General features: G+C 34.9%; 1 protein-coding gene across 1 annotated transcript; it reads left to right on the top strand.

Moving 5' to 3' along the window:
- Positions 1-535: 535 nt before the first annotated feature.
- On the top strand, positions 536-15,917 carry LOC105331727 (UNC5C-like protein). Its single transcript, XM_011434038.4, has 5 exons — positions 536-692; positions 10,617-11,674; positions 12,900-13,051; positions 13,509-14,097; positions 14,650-15,917. The coding sequence occupies exons 2-5, from the start codon at positions 10,628-10,630 to the stop codon at positions 14,827-14,829; spliced, it is 1,968 nt and encodes a 655-aa protein (XP_011432340.3). The 5' UTR covers positions 536-692; positions 10,617-10,627; the 3' UTR covers positions 14,830-15,917.
- Positions 15,918-19,451: the final 3,534 nt, after the last annotated feature.

Raw genomic sequence — 19,451 nt, forward strand, 5'->3', positions numbered from 1 at the left:
CTATACATACAGGCGGGGTATTTTCCTATACTCCTGATAACACCTACATGTAGATAGGTAGTAAATTAGGGTATACATAAGCAAAAGTCCTTGCTAAAGTGTACATAAACATGTACATGTGCCGGCGTGACGCGTAAGATTGCACATTTCGAAAAAATAAAACACCACATCCTGGTCATTCCTATACATGTATTTTGACACCCCGTATGCCGTATTAAGTTAAAGCTTTTAAAACGGCAGACTAATTAAAACTGTAATTGGAATTTTCCACCTTTTTTCTGTTTTTTTTTTTTTTTTTTTTTAATTTCATTTTTTTTGTGTTATACATGTAATTTTGTTTTCAAAATGACAATCAGAAACTGCTTTTGATTGATATAAATTGGAGTTACCTGCTGATGTTTTAAGTGTGTTAGTGTTTACATATTATCTACGTCATTTCAATAAGCCGACCCTTCTTTAACCCAGCCTTCTGATTGGTGGGTAACGATATTTGGGGAAATTTTCCTCTGCCTCGGTCCGGTTTACCCCTTATTTAAATATCGGGTGTTTGAATCTAAAAATAGACCTCCTAATCAAACAGGGTAGCTAACCCGGAAGTGAAATTCAAACCCTGTGTTTTATCGAATGGACTGGATAGCATGACAACACTGTTTTTGCAGAGATCAAATACTTCATGACCAAGTCGACTCAAGGTAAGATTTTTAAAAAAAAATCTAAAAAAAAAAAACCAATAAAGAAAACGATATAAAAAAAAATCCATCGCTAACTGATAAGGTGAAACATCCGCCTCCCGTTGGAGCGTTATGACTTTAAATTCTTGCGAATCGGTACCACACACACACTTAACCTATTTAGTATAGGTTTTTATGTGTATGTATACTTGTGTATGGATAGTAATAAAATCATGATTTATAATCAAATCGGTAAGATATTGCTTAAATAACGTTTTGAGCATACATGTGTTAAAAAATTCTAAGTTTATCAATCATGGTACATGTAGATAAGCAACATTAATCTGAACGACAACAAACACCTAGAAATAAAAACAAATTCAATACCTTAAAATGCACCTGTTCACCTTAATGAAAAAAAGTCTCAATAAATAAATTCTTTTCTATTTCTTATCACATACTGTAATCAATCAGAAAAATATATATTATTTCGAATAATTTAGGCTATCAGTTTTGAAAATAATTTTTGATCAATAAATACAGATGCATTTCTAAATGTTAATAGCTACATTTCAGTACAATTTAAAACAGCCTTTGAATGTCTGCATTGTGACGATAACACACAAAAACATGTCTTAACTAAGTCCGTGGATTTATTTGACAAAAGCAAAGGTAGAATGAAAAATGAACGGGGTTTTTCCAAATGTTTACACTAGCCTCGCCGCTGTTCCAGGTACAAGCACAGGTAGACGGCGCACACAGAGGCGTGTTTATCTTGAGAAATGTGCAGTACATGGCTTTTACCTCTATTATCAGAATACAATTGTCCTCAAATTGCAGAATTTTCGACTTATAGCTAACGTGATTGTGACTATGGAATCTTGGAGAGGAAGTTGATACAAAATGTTAACCCAATTTAAAAAACAAACATAATTTATACATGTATGATCAAACAGGGGATTCTTCTGAAAGGGCGAAAAGCGACGGTCTTAAAAATGAAGCACAGTGAATACTAGTAAATTGACACGGATACAAAAATTCTTATTAATTGTAATAATAATGATAATCAATAATGCGTCGGTACTTAAATTAAATTGTCAAACATCCATGCTATTTTGTAGATATCTAAAATCCCAAACCCATCCCGATTTTATTATATCAAGATCACGCTCTTTTCTGTTCTCCTCTTAGTATTTATTACGGAAGGCGGTCCGTTATTTGATATACATTAAAATATTGTTAGTGCGTTTCCACGGGATAGTTCTTTTTTAATAAAATTAATATTATGCTTATTTTTATGATTTAAAAGTAAATTTGCATGTAGAAATATCTGTTATGCCTTTTAAAAAATATCACATATTTTTTGTTTTACTCGTAAATGAAAAATACGTCTTACTTAGTAGATTGTCGTGTTTGGTACTATAATCTATTCGGAAAATTTCGGAGTTCTTCATTCTTACAAAACAATGCATCGGGATCGGTATGCGGGGCATACTAAAGACCTGAATGTCATTAAATTTTATATAAATGATTATTTGAATTTCTATGTGCCGTGTTAAATAAAATGACTTTGTGTGTGTATTTATTATATTTCCATGTAAAATGTGGTAGAAAATGAACTAACATCCTTATCAATTATTTACGCAAATATATGACAGAAATGAAAATTTGAATTGACTGGAAAATTTGAACTAACCCATTTCAATTTTATCATATGGTCCCTTGAAATCATAAAACTAATGCATTAAGTTATCATTCAATACAATGCAACAAAAAAAACCCCAAAATGGTTTGAAAATGGTTTGAAATTCATAATCTCCTAGAGAAAAATGATGAGTTGAACTTTGTATTAAAGTAATGTACAAATCAATGTGTTCTCCATTACTTCATACTATTGCAATGATCAAACAATTACCGTTAGAAATGCTTACAGTAACGAACTCGATTCTTTATGATAATAGTAAAATGTTAAACTTCAAAACAAGTTGCTGAAAGTATATTAAAATTTACCACAAAAATTAGTACAACCAACTCTTATTTTCTTCTTTGTGGTGTGTTTTAATGTAAACAACCAATGATTTATAAAACAATTATATTTTTTGCGGCCCATTTGACGCTTGCGTCAATATGATTTCTTGTGAATATTGAACCACAGTTAGAAACGATACATGTGAGAATAAACTGTCCGGAATTGCATGTGAAATTGCATATTGGAGAACGAGATGGACAGGTTTTGTTGTAATTTGTAATTGTCTATAAAAAGGACAAAGTTAAATGTCATTGATTGGGAGAAAGTAGAGAAATTGAAGGAAAGCATACACATGTATAAATTAATACGTGTACATAAATGTCGATGGCTTCTCAATCGACGAAAATATTAACTTATGAAAATTTAAAATATAACTGCAGTACCAAACAGTATCGGTTGTTTGTATGGATTACTATAATGACAGAGTAGGTAGTGTACTTGATTTGCATCTAATACTGGCATGTAGTTTTACTTTCAGCGACCTCGTATCTAGTTTACCCAGCTCTATTTGTCTAAGTGATATCTAACAGTACATAAAACTTGATCTAGGTAAAAGGTGGATAGTGTTTATAGCAATTCTATGTCTATGAAGTATTTCAATAGTGGATAAAGTGTTTAAAGCAAAGTCATGGTGAAAGTGCATTGTCGTGGTGATTACAGATGAGTTTTGTGTTGATGATAGATTCACAGATGGTTTTGATTACAGCACATCTTTGACTAGGTGATGGCTCGCAGTAGATAAAATAATAACAATTTTTATTATACTTTCATGATAGATACTAAAATCTGATTGGTTAAGACGCAGTTGATAATCCATTCTATTACCCTCAGCGTTAGCAACAAACTTGGCAACGAGTAACACAACGAATTGTTACATGCGCGAAAATTATGCGCGTACGGTTCGCTGTAGAATTAACGTCATTTCTATATATACATTTAAGCAGTAAAATTTTCTCTTATATTAAGACATTCAGTATAATAAAATAAATAGTGCCTGTTTGGGAGGATAACGGTTGAAATTGACACCCCTCGAAAACCATTGACAATGGTTTTCTTGGGGTGTCAATTTCAACAGTTACCCTCCCAAACAGGCACTATATATAACAGCACATTTTTGTCTAAGTGATGGCTCATAGTGGATATAATGATAACGATTTACAGCACATTTTTGTCTAGTTGATCACTAGTAGTGGATATAATAATTAACGATTTACAGCACTTCTTCGTCTAGGTAATAGCTTACAGTTTTACAGCACAACTTTGTCTAGAAGAATGCTAGATATATAGTTCATGGAGTGTTTGCATCACAACTTTGTTGAGCTATGCTAGCTACATGCATATGTTTAGTAGAGGGAGTTAATAAGACCAATTTGTACTAGTGGTACAACGGCGGTATTTCGACGACCCGTGTCCCACATTTTTTCCCTTTTCATACAAATGATACTGCATGCCTGTAGATTTATCAAATGCTCTATTCACCGAAAATTGCCTGGTGTGAAGTCAATCATTAGTTGAATATCAAGCAAAATTGAATAAACATTCACAATTTAATTTCTAGACGTATATTTAGATCAAAATCTTGATAGAGAATATCGTTATCAGCAAATACACAAAGCATGTACCAAGCATGTTTGTGAAGATCATGCCACAATGACCTTCATATTGAGAACAGGCAAGCACTTTGATAGCGTTGTCAAGATCAAATTAAATGGGTAGTTTAGGCTAGGTAGTCGGTGTACAAACTACGGGTTTTAATCATTTCTCAGAGAGTATATTTATCATTCATCTGTCTGGTTTGAGTTACCATTGCACTCGGTGTAGTCAGAAAAAGGCCAAGTTCACGAGTACATAATCAGTTGAGATAAAAAAAAGTACATGTGTGTTGACATTAAACTTTTATGCAACATGGTTTGATAATCGAGTTTTGTTTACAGTTTGTGAACCCTTTACTACATGTAGTACAACCAGGGTTGTCAATTGATAACATTTCTGTAAGCTTGTTAGGACCGGTAAAAAAAGTGGAAAAACGAATAAAAAATAAAAAATATTATTACTGTCTGGTTAAAAATGTTTTTAGTTATTTAATGCCGGGGACGCTTCGCGTCGGTTGACAATGGTTTTCGAGGGGTGTCAATTTCAACTGTTACCCTCCCAAACAGGCACTATTTATTTCATTATACCGAATGTCTTAATTTTAGAGACTTTTTTACTGCTTTTATATAGAAATGGCGTGAATTCCACGGCGAACCGTACGCGCATAATTTACGCGCATGTAACAATTCGTTATGTTACCCGTTGCTAAGTGGGTTGCTAAGGCTGAGGGTAATAGAACGGATTATCAACTGCGTCTAAACCAATCAGATTTCAGTATTTAACATGAAAGTATAATAATATTTGTTATTAATACAGTTAGAAGTGTCAATACTATCAAAGTCTTACTAAGACCGCATCTTATAGAAAGGCACTTGATACAGCATTCCGTTATAATATCTTATGGTTTTAGCTCGCCTCAGCCGAAGGCTCAAGTGAGCTTTTCTGATCAAGATTTGTCCGTTGTCTATCGTCGTCGTCGTTGTTGGCATTGTTTTTGTTTTTGTTTTTTCACAGTTTCATCTTCTTCTCCAGAACCACTAGGCCAATTTCAACCACATTTAGCACAAAGCATTATTGGATGAATGGGATTCCATTTTTTCAATTCAAAATGACAACAGTTTATATTTTGTTTTCTAGTTTTCTTGCATTTTATAAGCTTTATGCATTTTCATGCATATGCGGAATTATCATTCCTTATATTATAATTGTGAAAACGATCTTGCCTTCTCGCATTGCTGTGTTTTACTACAGGGTGTTCCGAAATATGTTTATGTTTTAATTAGGGCCCCGCAAGGATTTGCGGGTGCCCTATAGTAATCACTCTGTCCTTCCGTCCTTCTGTCTGTCCGTCTGTCACTCTTCCGTCCACAAATTTCCTGTTTTTTCTAATAACTTTTTTTATGGTTGCCCAATCAAGTTCAAATTTGGTATGGTAGTTCAGTAGGCAGAAATACATATTTTGATGCTAAGTTTGGTTCTCTAGGTCTTCTGGTTTGGAGCTGGGGTGGTGGGGTAGATTCCTAACTATGCATAAGAATGAATGGGCAAAGAGAGATAACTGCTGAGAATGAATGGGCAAAGAGAGATAACTGCTGAGAATGTTACCATTGTATACATGGAAGGCTGTGCAATATTTGTCCTTTGGGATTAATTAACCTTCCACAGGAAGAAAATCCTAAGCTTTATCTTTATCTGTCACATTGAGATTAATTACTGCACTGCCTGTGTCTGCAAATGAACTTTGTTTTGAAGTTAAGGTCAATTTTGAATGATGTGTAGTATTGTGTACATTCTTTGAAATATGGATTTAAAATATAATATTCATATTTTGTTTTGGTTAAAATACCGTACACAATGATTTATGATCATTTTCTTGAATTCTAAAATCAAGATATATATTAAGATATCCTTTTTCGCTATTTTATTGTTTGATTATTTATTTTATTTTTTTCTACCTTAATGCTGTTAATTTTAACAGGTAATCAGATAAAAACCCCATTCTGTCATTTCTGAAAAAAAAATCTTATTGTAAATTTAGAAGAAAAGGATGAGAGAGCAGAACAATTAATCCCCTGGGATTAATTATCTTGCCTGCTGCAGAATATTTAGAGGCTTATCTCTATCTGTCCTATCGAGATTAATTAACATCTTTGTCTGCACTCATGTTTGTTTTGAAGCAAATTAAACTCTCATTCCATGAGCTGCACCCTAATATTTTTACCCCTCAGTTTCAAGGATGGTATTTGATAAAGAATATATTTCATTCTAGTCCAAATACTTATATTCTGTAAAATAAAAAAATGTATGAATTACAATAAATAAATTTTTTTTTTTTATTAGATATCAGTTTTTTTTATTCTTTTTTTTCTTTTTTAATGGATGTTTTGGTGTTGTTTTTGGTTGCTATGTTTATATTAAAGGAAACTTAAGAATAGTACCTGAAAATGTTCCTTCTGTAAGCTCTGATTAAATTCAATAAATGGATGAGAGCAGGATAATTAATCCCCTGAGATTATTTATCTTGCCTGTTTCAGAAAATCTAGGGTCTGTCTTTATCTGTTATATGTATTACCGTACACATGTGTCTGCAAGTGATGTTTGTTTGAAGTTTAGGCAAAGCCTAGGTATCATTGCATTGGTATTAATTCTTTGTTTTTTTAACAAATTTTATTTCATCCCATGTTAACCCCCTTTATCCCGTGGATATGACTCATTGGATATTTTTTTGATATCCCACAGTTGTGACTTTACAATGGGATTTGCGTAGGCATAATGAAGTAAAATAATGTGGAGTTTTATAAACAGTGTAAACATTGATTGTGGTGTATAAAACATGGGATAAATAGAATCTCATATGATTTGTAGTATACCGGTAATATTATTTTTATCCTACTTGTGTGTTTTATCCCCTCACTAAGGCTCAAGAAAAAAACACTTTCATTGTTGAATGAAAATCATATCCAACTACAAATCACGAGATCCTATATATTCCAGCTCTTTACATCTTCTGCCGGGCATTTATTTTTCATCATTGTTAATATTAAGAGGATGGAATTCTAAGTTTTTTTCACCTCTCTATATTAATTGTCATAGCGGGGCCCTTCCTGACTGGTCAGTTTTCTAGTTCACTTTCCACCCGACGCTTAAAAAAAAAATCTTGCTTTAATTTTACGGTTTTGTTTCTCTTTTCCATTAGCAACCAGTAGAAAGCCGAGTGGCATCCTACCAAGCTATTCCCCAACTTAATCATATTCACAAACAGAGAATATCTTTGTGTGAAAACATCTATTATAATTAAAAAATCTTCTTTTCAAAAACCATTTAGTCAGAAAAGCTGAAACTTGTACGGAAACATCCTCAGGTAGTAGAAATGTTTGTTTAAATCATGATCCCCGGGGTAAGGGTGGAGCAACAATTGGGGATCAATTGATTACATAGGAATTTGAAGAGAAACAAGAGGCCCATGGGCCACATCGCTCACCTGAGGAACAATGGGTATGATAAAATCAGCTTAATGAAGTCATAATACAAACAATCTGGACAATGTACAATAATACATGTAGATCCTGTAAAAATAAAATCCATTTTCCCCCCTGGATATTCTTATGTTTATAATCATTAGTCCCTTTTCTAACAGGATGATTTTATAGTCATATCACATGTTGAGTATTGCAGTCCTCAAAAAGATCCTTTACAATTGTTTATATATGGGATATTAAGCTACATCAAACTCTGAACCTTCTTGTGAGGCCGAAGAATTGTCCTGGAGCCAAAGTCTTAACAATTATAAAGAATCATCTGGCTGATTAGTTTCTGCGAAGAAGATTTTAAAAGATTTACTCTATATATTCCTTTGTAAAACTTTAACACCCCCCCCCCCCCAATGTGGCCTCACCTTACCCCAAGGGATCATGATTTTCACAACTTTGAATCTACACTACCTGAGGATACTTCAACACAAGTTTCAGCTTTCCTGGCTGTTTAGTTTCTGAGAAGAAGATTTTTAAAGATTTACTCTATATATTCCTATGTACAACTTCGACCCCCCATTGTGCCTCACCCTACCCCCAGGGATCATGAATTTCACAACTTTGAATCTACACTGCCTGAGGATGCTTCCACACGAGTTTCAGCTTTCCTGGCTGATTAGTTTCTGAGAAGAAGATTTTCAAAGATTTACTCTATATATTCCTATGTAAAACTTCGACCCCCCATTGTGGCCCCACCCTACCCCTAGGGGTCATGATTTTCACAACTTTGAATCTACGCTGCCTGAGGATGCTTCCACACAAGTTTCAGCTTTCCTGGCTGATTAGTTTCTGAGAAGAAGAATTTTAAAGATTTACTCTATATATTCCTATGTAAAACTTCGACCCTCCATTGTGCCCCACCCTACCCCCAGGGATCATGATTTTCACAACTTTGAATCTGCACTACCTGAGGATGCTTCCACATAAGTTTCAGCTTTCCTGGCTGATTAGTTTCTGAGAAGAAGATTTTTAAAGATTTACTCTATATATTTCTATGTAAAACTTCGACCACCCCATTGTGGCCCCACCCTACCCCTGGGGGTCATGATTTTCACAACTTTGAATCTACACTACCTGAGGATGCTTCCACACAAGTTTCAGCTTTCCTGGCTGATTAGTTTCTGAGAAGAAGATTTTCAAAGATTTACTCTATATTTCTATGTAAAACTTTAACCCCCCCCCCCAATGTGGCCTCACCCTACCCCCAGGGATCATGATTTTCACAACTTTGAATCTACACTGCCTGAGGATGCTTCCACACAAGTTTCAGCTTTCCTGGCTGATTAGTTTCTGAGAAGAAGAATTTTAAAGATTTACTCTATATATTCCTATGTAAAACTTCGACCCTCCATTGTGCCCCACCCTACCCCAGGGATCATGATTTTCACAACTTTGAATCTGCACTACCTGAGGATGCTTCCACATAAGTTTCAGCTTTCCTGGCTGATTAGTTTCTGAGAAGAAGATTTTTAAAGATTTACTCTATATATTCCTATGTAAAACTTCGACCACCCCATTGTGGCCCCACCCTACCCCCGGGGGTCATGATTTTCACAACTTTGAATCTACACTACCTGAGGATACTTCAACACAAGTTTCAGCTTTCCTGGCTGATTAGTTTTTGAGAAGAGGATTTTCAAAGATTTACTCTATATATTCCTTTGTAAAACTTTAACACCCCGCCCCCCCGCCCCCCCCCCCCAATGTGGCCTCACCCTACCCCTGGGGGTCATGATTTTCACAACTTTGAATCTTCACTACCTGAGGATGCTTCCACACAAGTTTCAGCTTTCCTGGCTGTTTAGTTTCTGAGAAGAAGATTTTTAAAGATTTACTCTATATATTCCTATGTACAACTTCGACCCCTCATTGTGGCCCCACCCTACATCCAGGGGTCATGAATTTCACAACTTTGAATCTACACTACCTGAGGATGCTTCCACACGAGTTTCAGCTTTCCTGGCGGATTAGTTTCTGAGAAGAAGATTTTTAAAGATTTACTCGATATATTCCTATGTAAAAATTCGACCCCCCATTGTGCCCCGCCCTACCCCTGGGGGTCATGAGTTTCACAACTTTGAATCTACACTACCTGAGGATGCTTCCACACGAGTTTCAGCTTTCCTGGCTGATTAGTTTCCGAGAAGATGATTTTTAAAGATTTACTCTATATATTCCTATGTAAAACTTCGACCCCCCATTGTGGCCCCACCCTACCCCCGGGGGTCATGCATTTCACAACTTTGAATCTACACAACCTGAGGATGCTTCCACACGAGTTTCAGCTTTCCTGGCTTTCTGGTTCTGGAGAAGAAGATTTTTGAAAATTTCTCGAAATTTTTCATTAATTTCTAATTATCTCCCCTTGAAAACGAGTGTGGCCCTTAATTTTCACAACTTTGAATCCCCTTTGCCTAAGGATGATTTGTGCCAAGTTTGGTTGAAATTGGCCCAGTAGTTCTTGAGAAGATGTTGAAAATGTGAAAAGTTTATGGACAGACAGACAGACGGACGGACAGACGGACGACAGACAAAATGTGATCAAAATAGCTCACTTGAGCTTTCAGCTCAGGTGAGCTAAAAAACATTAAAAAAAATTCTTCTCAAAACCATTTGGCAAGAAAAGCTATATTTTGTGTGAAAGCATCCTCGGTTAGTGTAGAATCAAGTTTGTTTAAATCAACAATTTCAACCAATTAACAATTAATGAAACATCGCTAACAAATTGAACATGTAAATATAAATACATAAAAAGTGAATGAATCAATAAATTAACCTGTCATTTGCTTACAGAAACATGAGATATGACCGAAGAATGCTACATGTGGGCCAGTTCGGCGACCACGGCTGTCGTCTGCGGGATTTTCTTTGCTTTGTGGAGATGGCGGTATCACCGACACTGCAGGAAAAAGAGGCAGGCTTCCAGCCCAGAGAATCCAGTGTGTCCAAACTGTCAACCATCTAGATCAGCATATTTAGGGGAATTCCAACTATCCCACAGGAGAAGTGACACAAGTGTGATCCGGCCTGTGTTAAGTGTAAGTCGCGAGGGATTGACGGTGCAGAACTTTGGGGAGAGTCAGACTTCTGTTCTTCGGCCAACCGCGGTGCCAGTTAGCGCGCTGCCAACGAGAAGTGAATGTGTTCCAACGATACATAATGAACTGGTCGGCGCAGGGTCTACGGCGCCCATACTCAGTGTTGACAATGGGTCAAACAACTCAGACAGATGCCCACGTTCTCTCAGAGGAAGCATTGAGACATCAACCGTTTCTTTCATTCACTGCAATGATATTTACACAGTTTCAGAACGGAGTAACATGAACGTTGTTTCAGGAAAACTCGTTGTATCAGTTGCCCATCTCGTGACGTCACGAGGAGACTGTTTGGTGCTGGACAACATGGGGATAACCTTGTGGGTACCCCCAAACGCCGTCCCTGTGGGGGAAGAAAAACTAGTATGCTTGGTTCTGAATTGGGATTTAAGTGATAACCCGTCTATGTTAGAGACAGAGTCCCTGGTTAGCCCAGTGGTGTACGTGGGGCCCCATGGGCTCAAACTGAACAAGCCTTGTGAACTTCGGTATCGGCACTGCGCCTACGACCCGCGCCATATTGTTGTCATGCGCAGTGAAACAGACCTTTACGAAGACAAACAGTGGGCAACAATGTGTGGTCAGGAAAGCCAGGGTGACAACTGTAGTTTGACTTCTGACGAATGCCGGCTCAAAATCAATTCATTTACATTATTTACGTGCATTCAAAGACCTTTGAGAAATCTCAAGATGGCAAAGTGGTTACAAATTGCAGCATTTTCAACCCCATTGACAAAACGCATTGATCATCACGAGGTATCTATTGAAAAGGGCAGTTAACACAGACATTTTTTTGGTTAAAAATTACAATAATCCTAACTGTATAATTATATATTTATATTGGTTTCTCCATTTATCTTACTCTTTATAACATGTTAGACGACCCCTTACTTAATTAGAATCATTGGCTTTTAAAACCGTGGACAAACAGTATGTACAAGTTTTTTCAACCATTCTCTTCTTCAATAATTAATGTACAAAAACGTACAAGGTCAAATTTCCTTTATTTTCTTCTACTTGTATCAACAGTTTGCCTTGAAAAAGTCGGTTAAGCGAGCGACTGTAGGACGTATACAATGTATAGAATCATTAGATTTCGTGGTGGCCACATGTTCGTGGAATTCATATTTGGGTACCTTTCAACCACGAATTTAATAACATCCTCAACGAATAATTATACTAGGGCTATAAAGTCTTTTTCCCTTTAATAGGTATAAGAAAATACACGAAATTACGTCCCATCGAACCTATTCAATTTCAGTTACGTCCCCACGAACCTATAAAATTTCACTTATCCACGGAAATTGGCCCCCACGAAATTTACTGATTCCACAGTATCTGGTATATAATTCATCTGGTTTCTAACAAATTGGTGAGAAAAATTCTTCTAGACTGAAGGCCCTACATGTCTTTCGTAGATGTATGTATGAATGATGAAATAATACAAAAAACTAATCTTTTCCATAGTTTAAGGAGGCTGGGGTGGTCAACAAATTATCCAACAGTCAAATTATCCAACAGAGTCAAATTATCTTACAGAGTCAAAATATCCAACAGAGTCAAATTATCCAACAGTCAAATTATCCAACAGAGTCAAAATATCCAACAGAGTCAAATTATCCAACAGTCAAATTATCCAACAGAGTCAAATTATCCAACAGATTCAAATTGTCCAACAGATTCAAATTATCCAACAGATTCAAATTGTCCAACAGATTCAAATTATCCATCAGAGTTAAATTATCCAACAGAGTTACTTGAGCCTTAGAATTTTAGATACGATATTTTTAGTCAAAAACTTATCATGTAGTAAAGAAATCAAAAGAAAAATCTGGCTTTGAAATTTGAGTGTATTCCTTGTTCTTTGTATAAAGCTCTTCTTATGAAAGAGGTTTATTTAGTAGTCTTAAAATGGGCACGACAATCAAGGCCTATAAAATTAAAAATTAAAAATGGTGAAATTGTTCTTTTTTTCTTCAAGGTCCGTGTATATTTTCTCAACAAAACTCCATGCGCTTTGCAATGGGCAATTCAGAACGAGGCGAAGTTTAATCACGTGCTCATGTGCCCGGAAAAGGCATTTTTGTTCCACGGACAACTACAAGATATTTTAGATATCAGGGTAATGTTGAAGTAAGTTCTTTGGTTAGCACGAGTTATCATTCTTTTAGCACTGTTTTCCAGTTGTCATTACTCATTACTAGTATCTAAGGAATAGGGAATTATATATATATTATATGAGGTGATAATTTTTATCTTGGTGTGACCAAATCCAATAATGACCTTTTTATTAGATTTGTTCACGTCCCGAACGAAATTAAAACCTCATAACATTCAAAGAATGATTCCTTATTACTTATATTTATATAATTTTCAGCAATTGTGCAATTAAATATAGTAAGAATATTATTTCTGCAAACTATGCTTGCGCCCCAATAAATGAAAATTTGATTTTTTTTTTGGACCGTACGTTACTAAATCGATTCGTACTGCAATCACAGACAAAGACACTGGAAATGTAAATATTTCCTTATAATTAGATACAATGTTCTGCCAAACGTTGCAAAGTCTTTTCTGTTTTGGTTTACAGGTACCTGTCCTCTGAGTGGGAGAGTATAGAAGGTGACGAGTATGAGCGTGTCCCCTACCTTCATGTGTGGCACGGACAGTGTCCCCACATCGTCATGTGCTTTAAAAAGAAATCCCAGCAGCCGGTCCGTGAGCTAAACTTCCACTTGAACGTCTACCAAGAAACAATGGAAAACGAGGGCGAAAAAGTGGTTGTCCACGCCACGGAAGACCCGAAGCAGCTGATTGATAATTCGTGCATCATTAACATTCACACAAGTCAAAGTCAAGAGTCGGGATCGTTTCCGAACGTGGAGGTGAAAAAGACGGAGGAAAATGTGAACGTGTCAGTGAATTCGGCCCCATGCTGTTCTGCACCTTTCTTTGAGCAAGTGTGTAAAGACAGTACACATTACATACCCTATGAACTCAGAAGCAAGCTGAAAATCAAACTGGATCCAACAAACCCCCTTGGTAATGATTGGCGTCGATTGGCGGACTTTCTCAATCTGTCACAATTCATCGAGTACCTGAAATGTCTCCAATCCAGTCCAACTGAGGAGCTTCTGTGTGTGGTGGAACACCGCAACATGACACTCGAAGAACTAGCCGTAAGTTTCCTAAAGAAATAGAACCATTTTAACAAGAGCTTGGACTTTGGGTGTTTGTGTCAAACAGCAATGTGATGTAGGCCTGTCTATTTTATTCCTAGCCACTCAGCCATGGCTCTTTGAAATCAACAAGGTTTGCCTGGCTTTAGAGCTAAGACTACGCAATCGATGCGCGTATTTCGCTTGAAACTGCGTCATGTTGTTTCGACGCAAGGAATAAATACATGTAGCTACGCCCTACTGAACCTCCAAGGTCTTGTTAAATGATTCTATTTATTGTCCGGGGTTCAAATCTAGAGAAGCGCTGATTCTAGCAATATAAATGATAGATTAAGGTTATAGAGTAACCAACAAGTTGCAATTCCATGACTTTAGCAATTACTTAACTATGTCTATGTACACGAAGGTGCATAACTCACCAGAGGCCTTGCTCATCAGACTTACCTTATGTAACAATCAGTAAACTGTTGATGTAATGTAGGGATTACTATTATTTCAAATTTGATAAACCCTGCAAGTTTCTTGTTTTTTAAATCTTAATTAATATTACAGGCCATGTTGCACGACATTAGAAGACTGGATGCTGAAACTATAGTTCGAGAATATATATGTCAACACCCAGATTTCTTGCCTGCCAACATCAGAGATGGACACCAGCATGATGAGACAAGTGCCCCCCACCCAAACAATTTCAACAATCTAAGTCAATACAATCCTGCCTTTACATACTAGAGAAGACTTTACAGTTTTCCTTTTTACAAATGTTGAGCTAATTAAATGTTATGTCTTAGTTACATTTATACTTTTGTAATGATTTTTAATAAGATTTTGAATATAAATACATGTATGAAACAGAAATATCCATTTTTATGTTTTATTTTGAAATGTGCCTGGGAACAATAATATTAGTGCATTGTTATGACTACTTTATTTAATATGTAATTTTACTGTTATATACCCGACACATATACTTTTTGCATGTATAATTGTCACCCTCAAAGGACTTACAATTTCTAAGTTAACTTCTCTGCAATGTAATACTGAATGTTAATAACTAGACTTCTTTTTTTTTTTTTAAAAGTGTTGTATGTTTACAGTTAAGGTATCTCACATCTCACGTATTGATTTCATTGCGCAGATCTTCATTATATTTTAAAGGAATATGATTTTATTGATTTAAACCTCACAGAAAGATCAGCATTTCATAATTACACAACATTCAGAAAGAAAATACATTTGATTTCAAGAAACAAACAAGTTTTTGAGGGAACTATTTTCTCGTGCGGAAGGTTTTATTGTCGAAAATGACAGAAACAAGCAACTGTAAATTTTCAATATACTTTTCCTTTTATCACACTTTATTCGTTATTCACATTTTTAACATTTGATAGGTTTGTGACGTGTTCTGAAGGTCCTGTGTGACTTGAACAAAACTAAATTTTGAGAGAGTGATAGACGTTTAGCAGAGAATTATGCAAACATATAGAAAATGTCTGAATTTTATTAAGCCAAATTTTGCGAGGATTTTACCTTTGAAGCCATATATCTAAAATTTGACATCACTGATCCCCACGTTTTATTATGTCAAAATAATACTGAATACGTATCTAGGCAAACTGGATTAATTTTATAAAATTCTTAATATTCCAAATGTTTTTATTTCAGATCAAATTGTGACTATTATGGAAATTGTCTATTTAACAAATGTAAGTACAAAAAGGGCACACAAAAACTTATGCAGCCTCATACATTTTTTTCATAATCCCTCTATTCAGTGTGACCACTGTGCGTAATTAAAAACAATATTTCAATAAAAAAAAGGTTCATTTGATCAAAATTACTGATAATCAATCCTAATCAGGCTGAAATCGCATTTTAGGTGCAAACAGGTCAAATTCAATTTGCAGGTACTCAGAGGGGTGAACACTGACCTCCCATTTTCTTTGTATTTTTCAAGTGTGTTTTGTCTACAGATTTCAATGATATACTTCTCAAGAAATTCTTGATACAAGAACATCGAGGTGTGGGATACCTTTAGTTAATCAATCAGTTTTTATTATATACACTAGCATAAACTAAATGCTTGTCTCCAACACTACATGTACATTATCAAGTAGTAGATATGAGAGAGAGAGAGAGAGAGAGAGAGAGAGAGAGAGAGAGAGAGAGAGAGACAGAGAGAGACAGAGAGAGACAGACAGAGAGAGAGAGAGAGACAGAGAGAGAGAGACACACAGAGAGAGAGAGAGAGAGACAGAGAGACAGCGCAACATTGATAGCTTCATAGAGATTTTGTTGCGATATATGCCACGGCTGCTTTAGACGGATATCAGTTCTTGCCTTTTAGTAGGCAGTCCCAAGCAAAATATCAAGAAAATTGAGCCCCGGGAATAGATACTCACCTGCTTCATATCCTGCCATTAGTGATAAACACTATATAAACAAAAACGTAAAATCACAAACAGTTGATTACTAGTATTACTGGTCAGCTTTAAAAAACGTTTAAATATGTTATTTTGATATGATGCACTACAATAGAAATAAAATAGCAATGAATATCAAATACTATTATTGTGATTAAGGTTTTGCAGCACAAACTTCAGGAGAAAGTCCTGTATAGCAGCTTATTGTTTTTGAAAATGCAAAGAATCACAATACTTTTTTTATATCACTGATACATTTTTCTTTTTTAAATCACTTTTCAAATGTAACATTTTTTAATTGGTCTATCTCAACCAAACGCTTTTTCAGAGCAAAACATATGAAACGTTGACAAAGAAAGCATCTGATTGATAATTATTATGTGTCAGCAGATTTTTGCCTTCATATCACACACGTACTGCCCTCTGACGTCATCAATACTAACGGTGTTACACAACGATTTTAAGTATTTGTGCAGACATATTTACTAAACTAAATGTGTTTTAAAACAAAATTAACAAAATTAGATATTTTGTCAATGACAAAATAAAACATATAGATTTAGAAGTAGATGAACATTTATTGTTCCTTTTCGTTAATAGTACGAAAGAATTTTTCACTTTCTATAGTTTCTAAAGACATATATAAACATATAGACCTATATAGACTATAGGTTTCTATATATTTTTAAAATTTTTAATTAATATATCAAGAGTTCCTATCCAGGGTTTACCGATATACTTTTAAGTAATTTTGGACCATACTCAAACTCAAACCTCAAGTTATTGGAAGAAAAGTACATTGTTTAAGAAAAGGATACACATGTATGTAGAATGTCAAGCATTTATGTAATTCGCCGATTCCAACATTTTTTTTCAAGGGGACCCATCCTTCTTCTTATCTCAACCCTCAGAAAATCTGGACTCCAATGTATTTTAACAATTAAAAAAAAACACCTGTGTATCCTAGGGGCTTTTTTCTTAGGAGGTTCCAGTGTATATTTCCCAAGATCTTCTACATCAAATCCCCATCCCTTCTAATGACGTCATCAAAAGTCCTTATTGGAGAAAATTTTAAAATAAAATTAGACATACTTTTTTAAGAATCAAAATGGTGTTCGAAAATATGTGTCGATGAGATTTTTGTTGTTGCAAAAGCAATTGAAAATTGAATAATGAATTATTATCCTGCATTTAAATACGATATATGAGTAAATAACCTATTTCTAATACATTTTATTTAATTTGATTTAATATCTATTATGAGAAATCGTATATGCTTTAGAAAACATGTTTATTTGGTGCATAGACAAATTATTTTTAGAAAATTCAGTCATTTCAATAAACATTAAAATTGCACAGAATGAATAAGATACACTTAAATTCTGTGTAAATTCTGTGTAAATCGAATGTTACAGATAAACAGGCTTCTTACCTTATTGGTAGATGAGAAAATGTGTCTAGGGATACGCAATGCTTGATCACTACGTGGGTAGGCAAAGAAGACTCATTATAACTTAACCTTGCTTCTCAGATTAGCAGATACAGAGATAGTTTGATGCATAAAAAGTTTTATCATATATTAGGGTAAAAAAAACCAATTTTTGGTACATGATTTTTTGAAATGTAATTCTGTATGAATATGTTAACATTATGCCTCACACGGATTTAATCATTTTAAAAATTCTCAAAATAGTACGTAAGTACTAGTCGTTTTTAGCTCACCTGAACCGAAGGTTCAAGTGAGCTTTTCTGATCACCTGTTGTCCGTCGCCCGTCCGTCCGTCTGTCTGTAAACTTTTCACATTTTTGACTTCTTCTCTAGAACCACTGGGCCAAATTTAACCAAACTTGGTACAAAGCATCCGTATGGGAAGGGGATTCTAAATTGTTAAAATAAAGGGCACAACCCTTTTTAAAAGGGAGATAATTGCTAAACTGTGAAAATTGGGTGGGTGTCTTAAAAAATCTTCTTCTTAAGAACCACTGCGCCAGATATGCCAATATTTACACCAAAGCTTGTATATATAGTGAAGATTCTAAATTGTAAAAATCGCGATCCCCGGGTCAATACTGGGGTCCCAAGAGGGGTTTAAAGTTTATTAAAAAAGACAAAATTAACATAGAAATATATGGGGGGAAAAGTTTTTAAAAATGTATTCTCAAGGACTACAGTGCTAAAATTAGTGAGATTACTATACAAGTACCCTAAGATAGTGTAGATTCTAAACTGTGAAAACCGTGATCCCCGGACTAATATTACGTACGGCTCCAAAAGATGTTCAAAGTTTAACATAGACTTATATAATTGGCTCTTCTTTTTAAGAATTACAATGCTACAGTTTGTGAGATTACTATGCAATTATTCTAAGATAGTGCAGATTCTAAATTGTTTAAATCATTTTTTACTAAAAGAAGTATTCACAAAAAAAGAGAGAAATTTCCATGATAAGTTTATCATAGTTAAATTATCTGGAAATATGTTTATCGACTATTTTTTTTGGGGGGAATTTCGATCCCCACATCAATTACTCACATATCGGGATCCAAGTGATCGGGAACAAAGATTATAAATTCAAACAACTTCAAAAAATGTGTTGATTTTAGTTCTTACGAAGTTTTGATTCACAAACACACAGTTAGGAAAGATAAAGGAACAAAAGATAAAAAATGGTTATGGAAAAAAAGTAGGAATCATTGATAGACTTTATTAACTATATATAGACTTTCCATGTTTTTTGAGTTTAGTCTATAAGTTAGTATAAGACAGATGATCGATGAAAATGCAAAATCTAACATGCCTAATGTCCTCATCACACCTGCACTATTTTTATTTGATGAATCGATAAAGAAGCTTTTAATGATTGATATTCAAAACAGATGCCAATATCATCTTTCAATTATTTAACGAATATTTTTCAATTTTTTCAGTGA

The sequence above is a fragment of the Magallana gigas genome, chromosome 5 (assembly GCF_963853765.1).
Source record: "Magallana gigas chromosome 5, xbMagGiga1.1, whole genome shotgun sequence".
Classification (NCBI taxonomy): domain Eukaryota; kingdom Metazoa; phylum Mollusca; class Bivalvia; order Ostreida; family Ostreidae; genus Magallana; species Magallana gigas.

Bases quoted from the DNA above. Each gene is read 5' to 3' on its own strand.
- LOC105331727 (XM_011434038.4), top strand. From the start codon at position 10,628: ATGACCGAAGAATGCTACATGTGGGCCAGTTCGGCGACCACGGCTGTC. The intron at 13,052-13,508 runs GTAAGTTCTTTG...TTTGGTTTACAG, and splicing joins GATATCAGGGTAATGTTGAA to GTACCTGTCCTCTGAGTGGG. The intron at 14,098-14,649 runs GTAAGTTTCCTA...TTAATATTACAG, and splicing joins TGACACTCGAAGAACTAGCC to GCCATGTTGCACGACATTAG.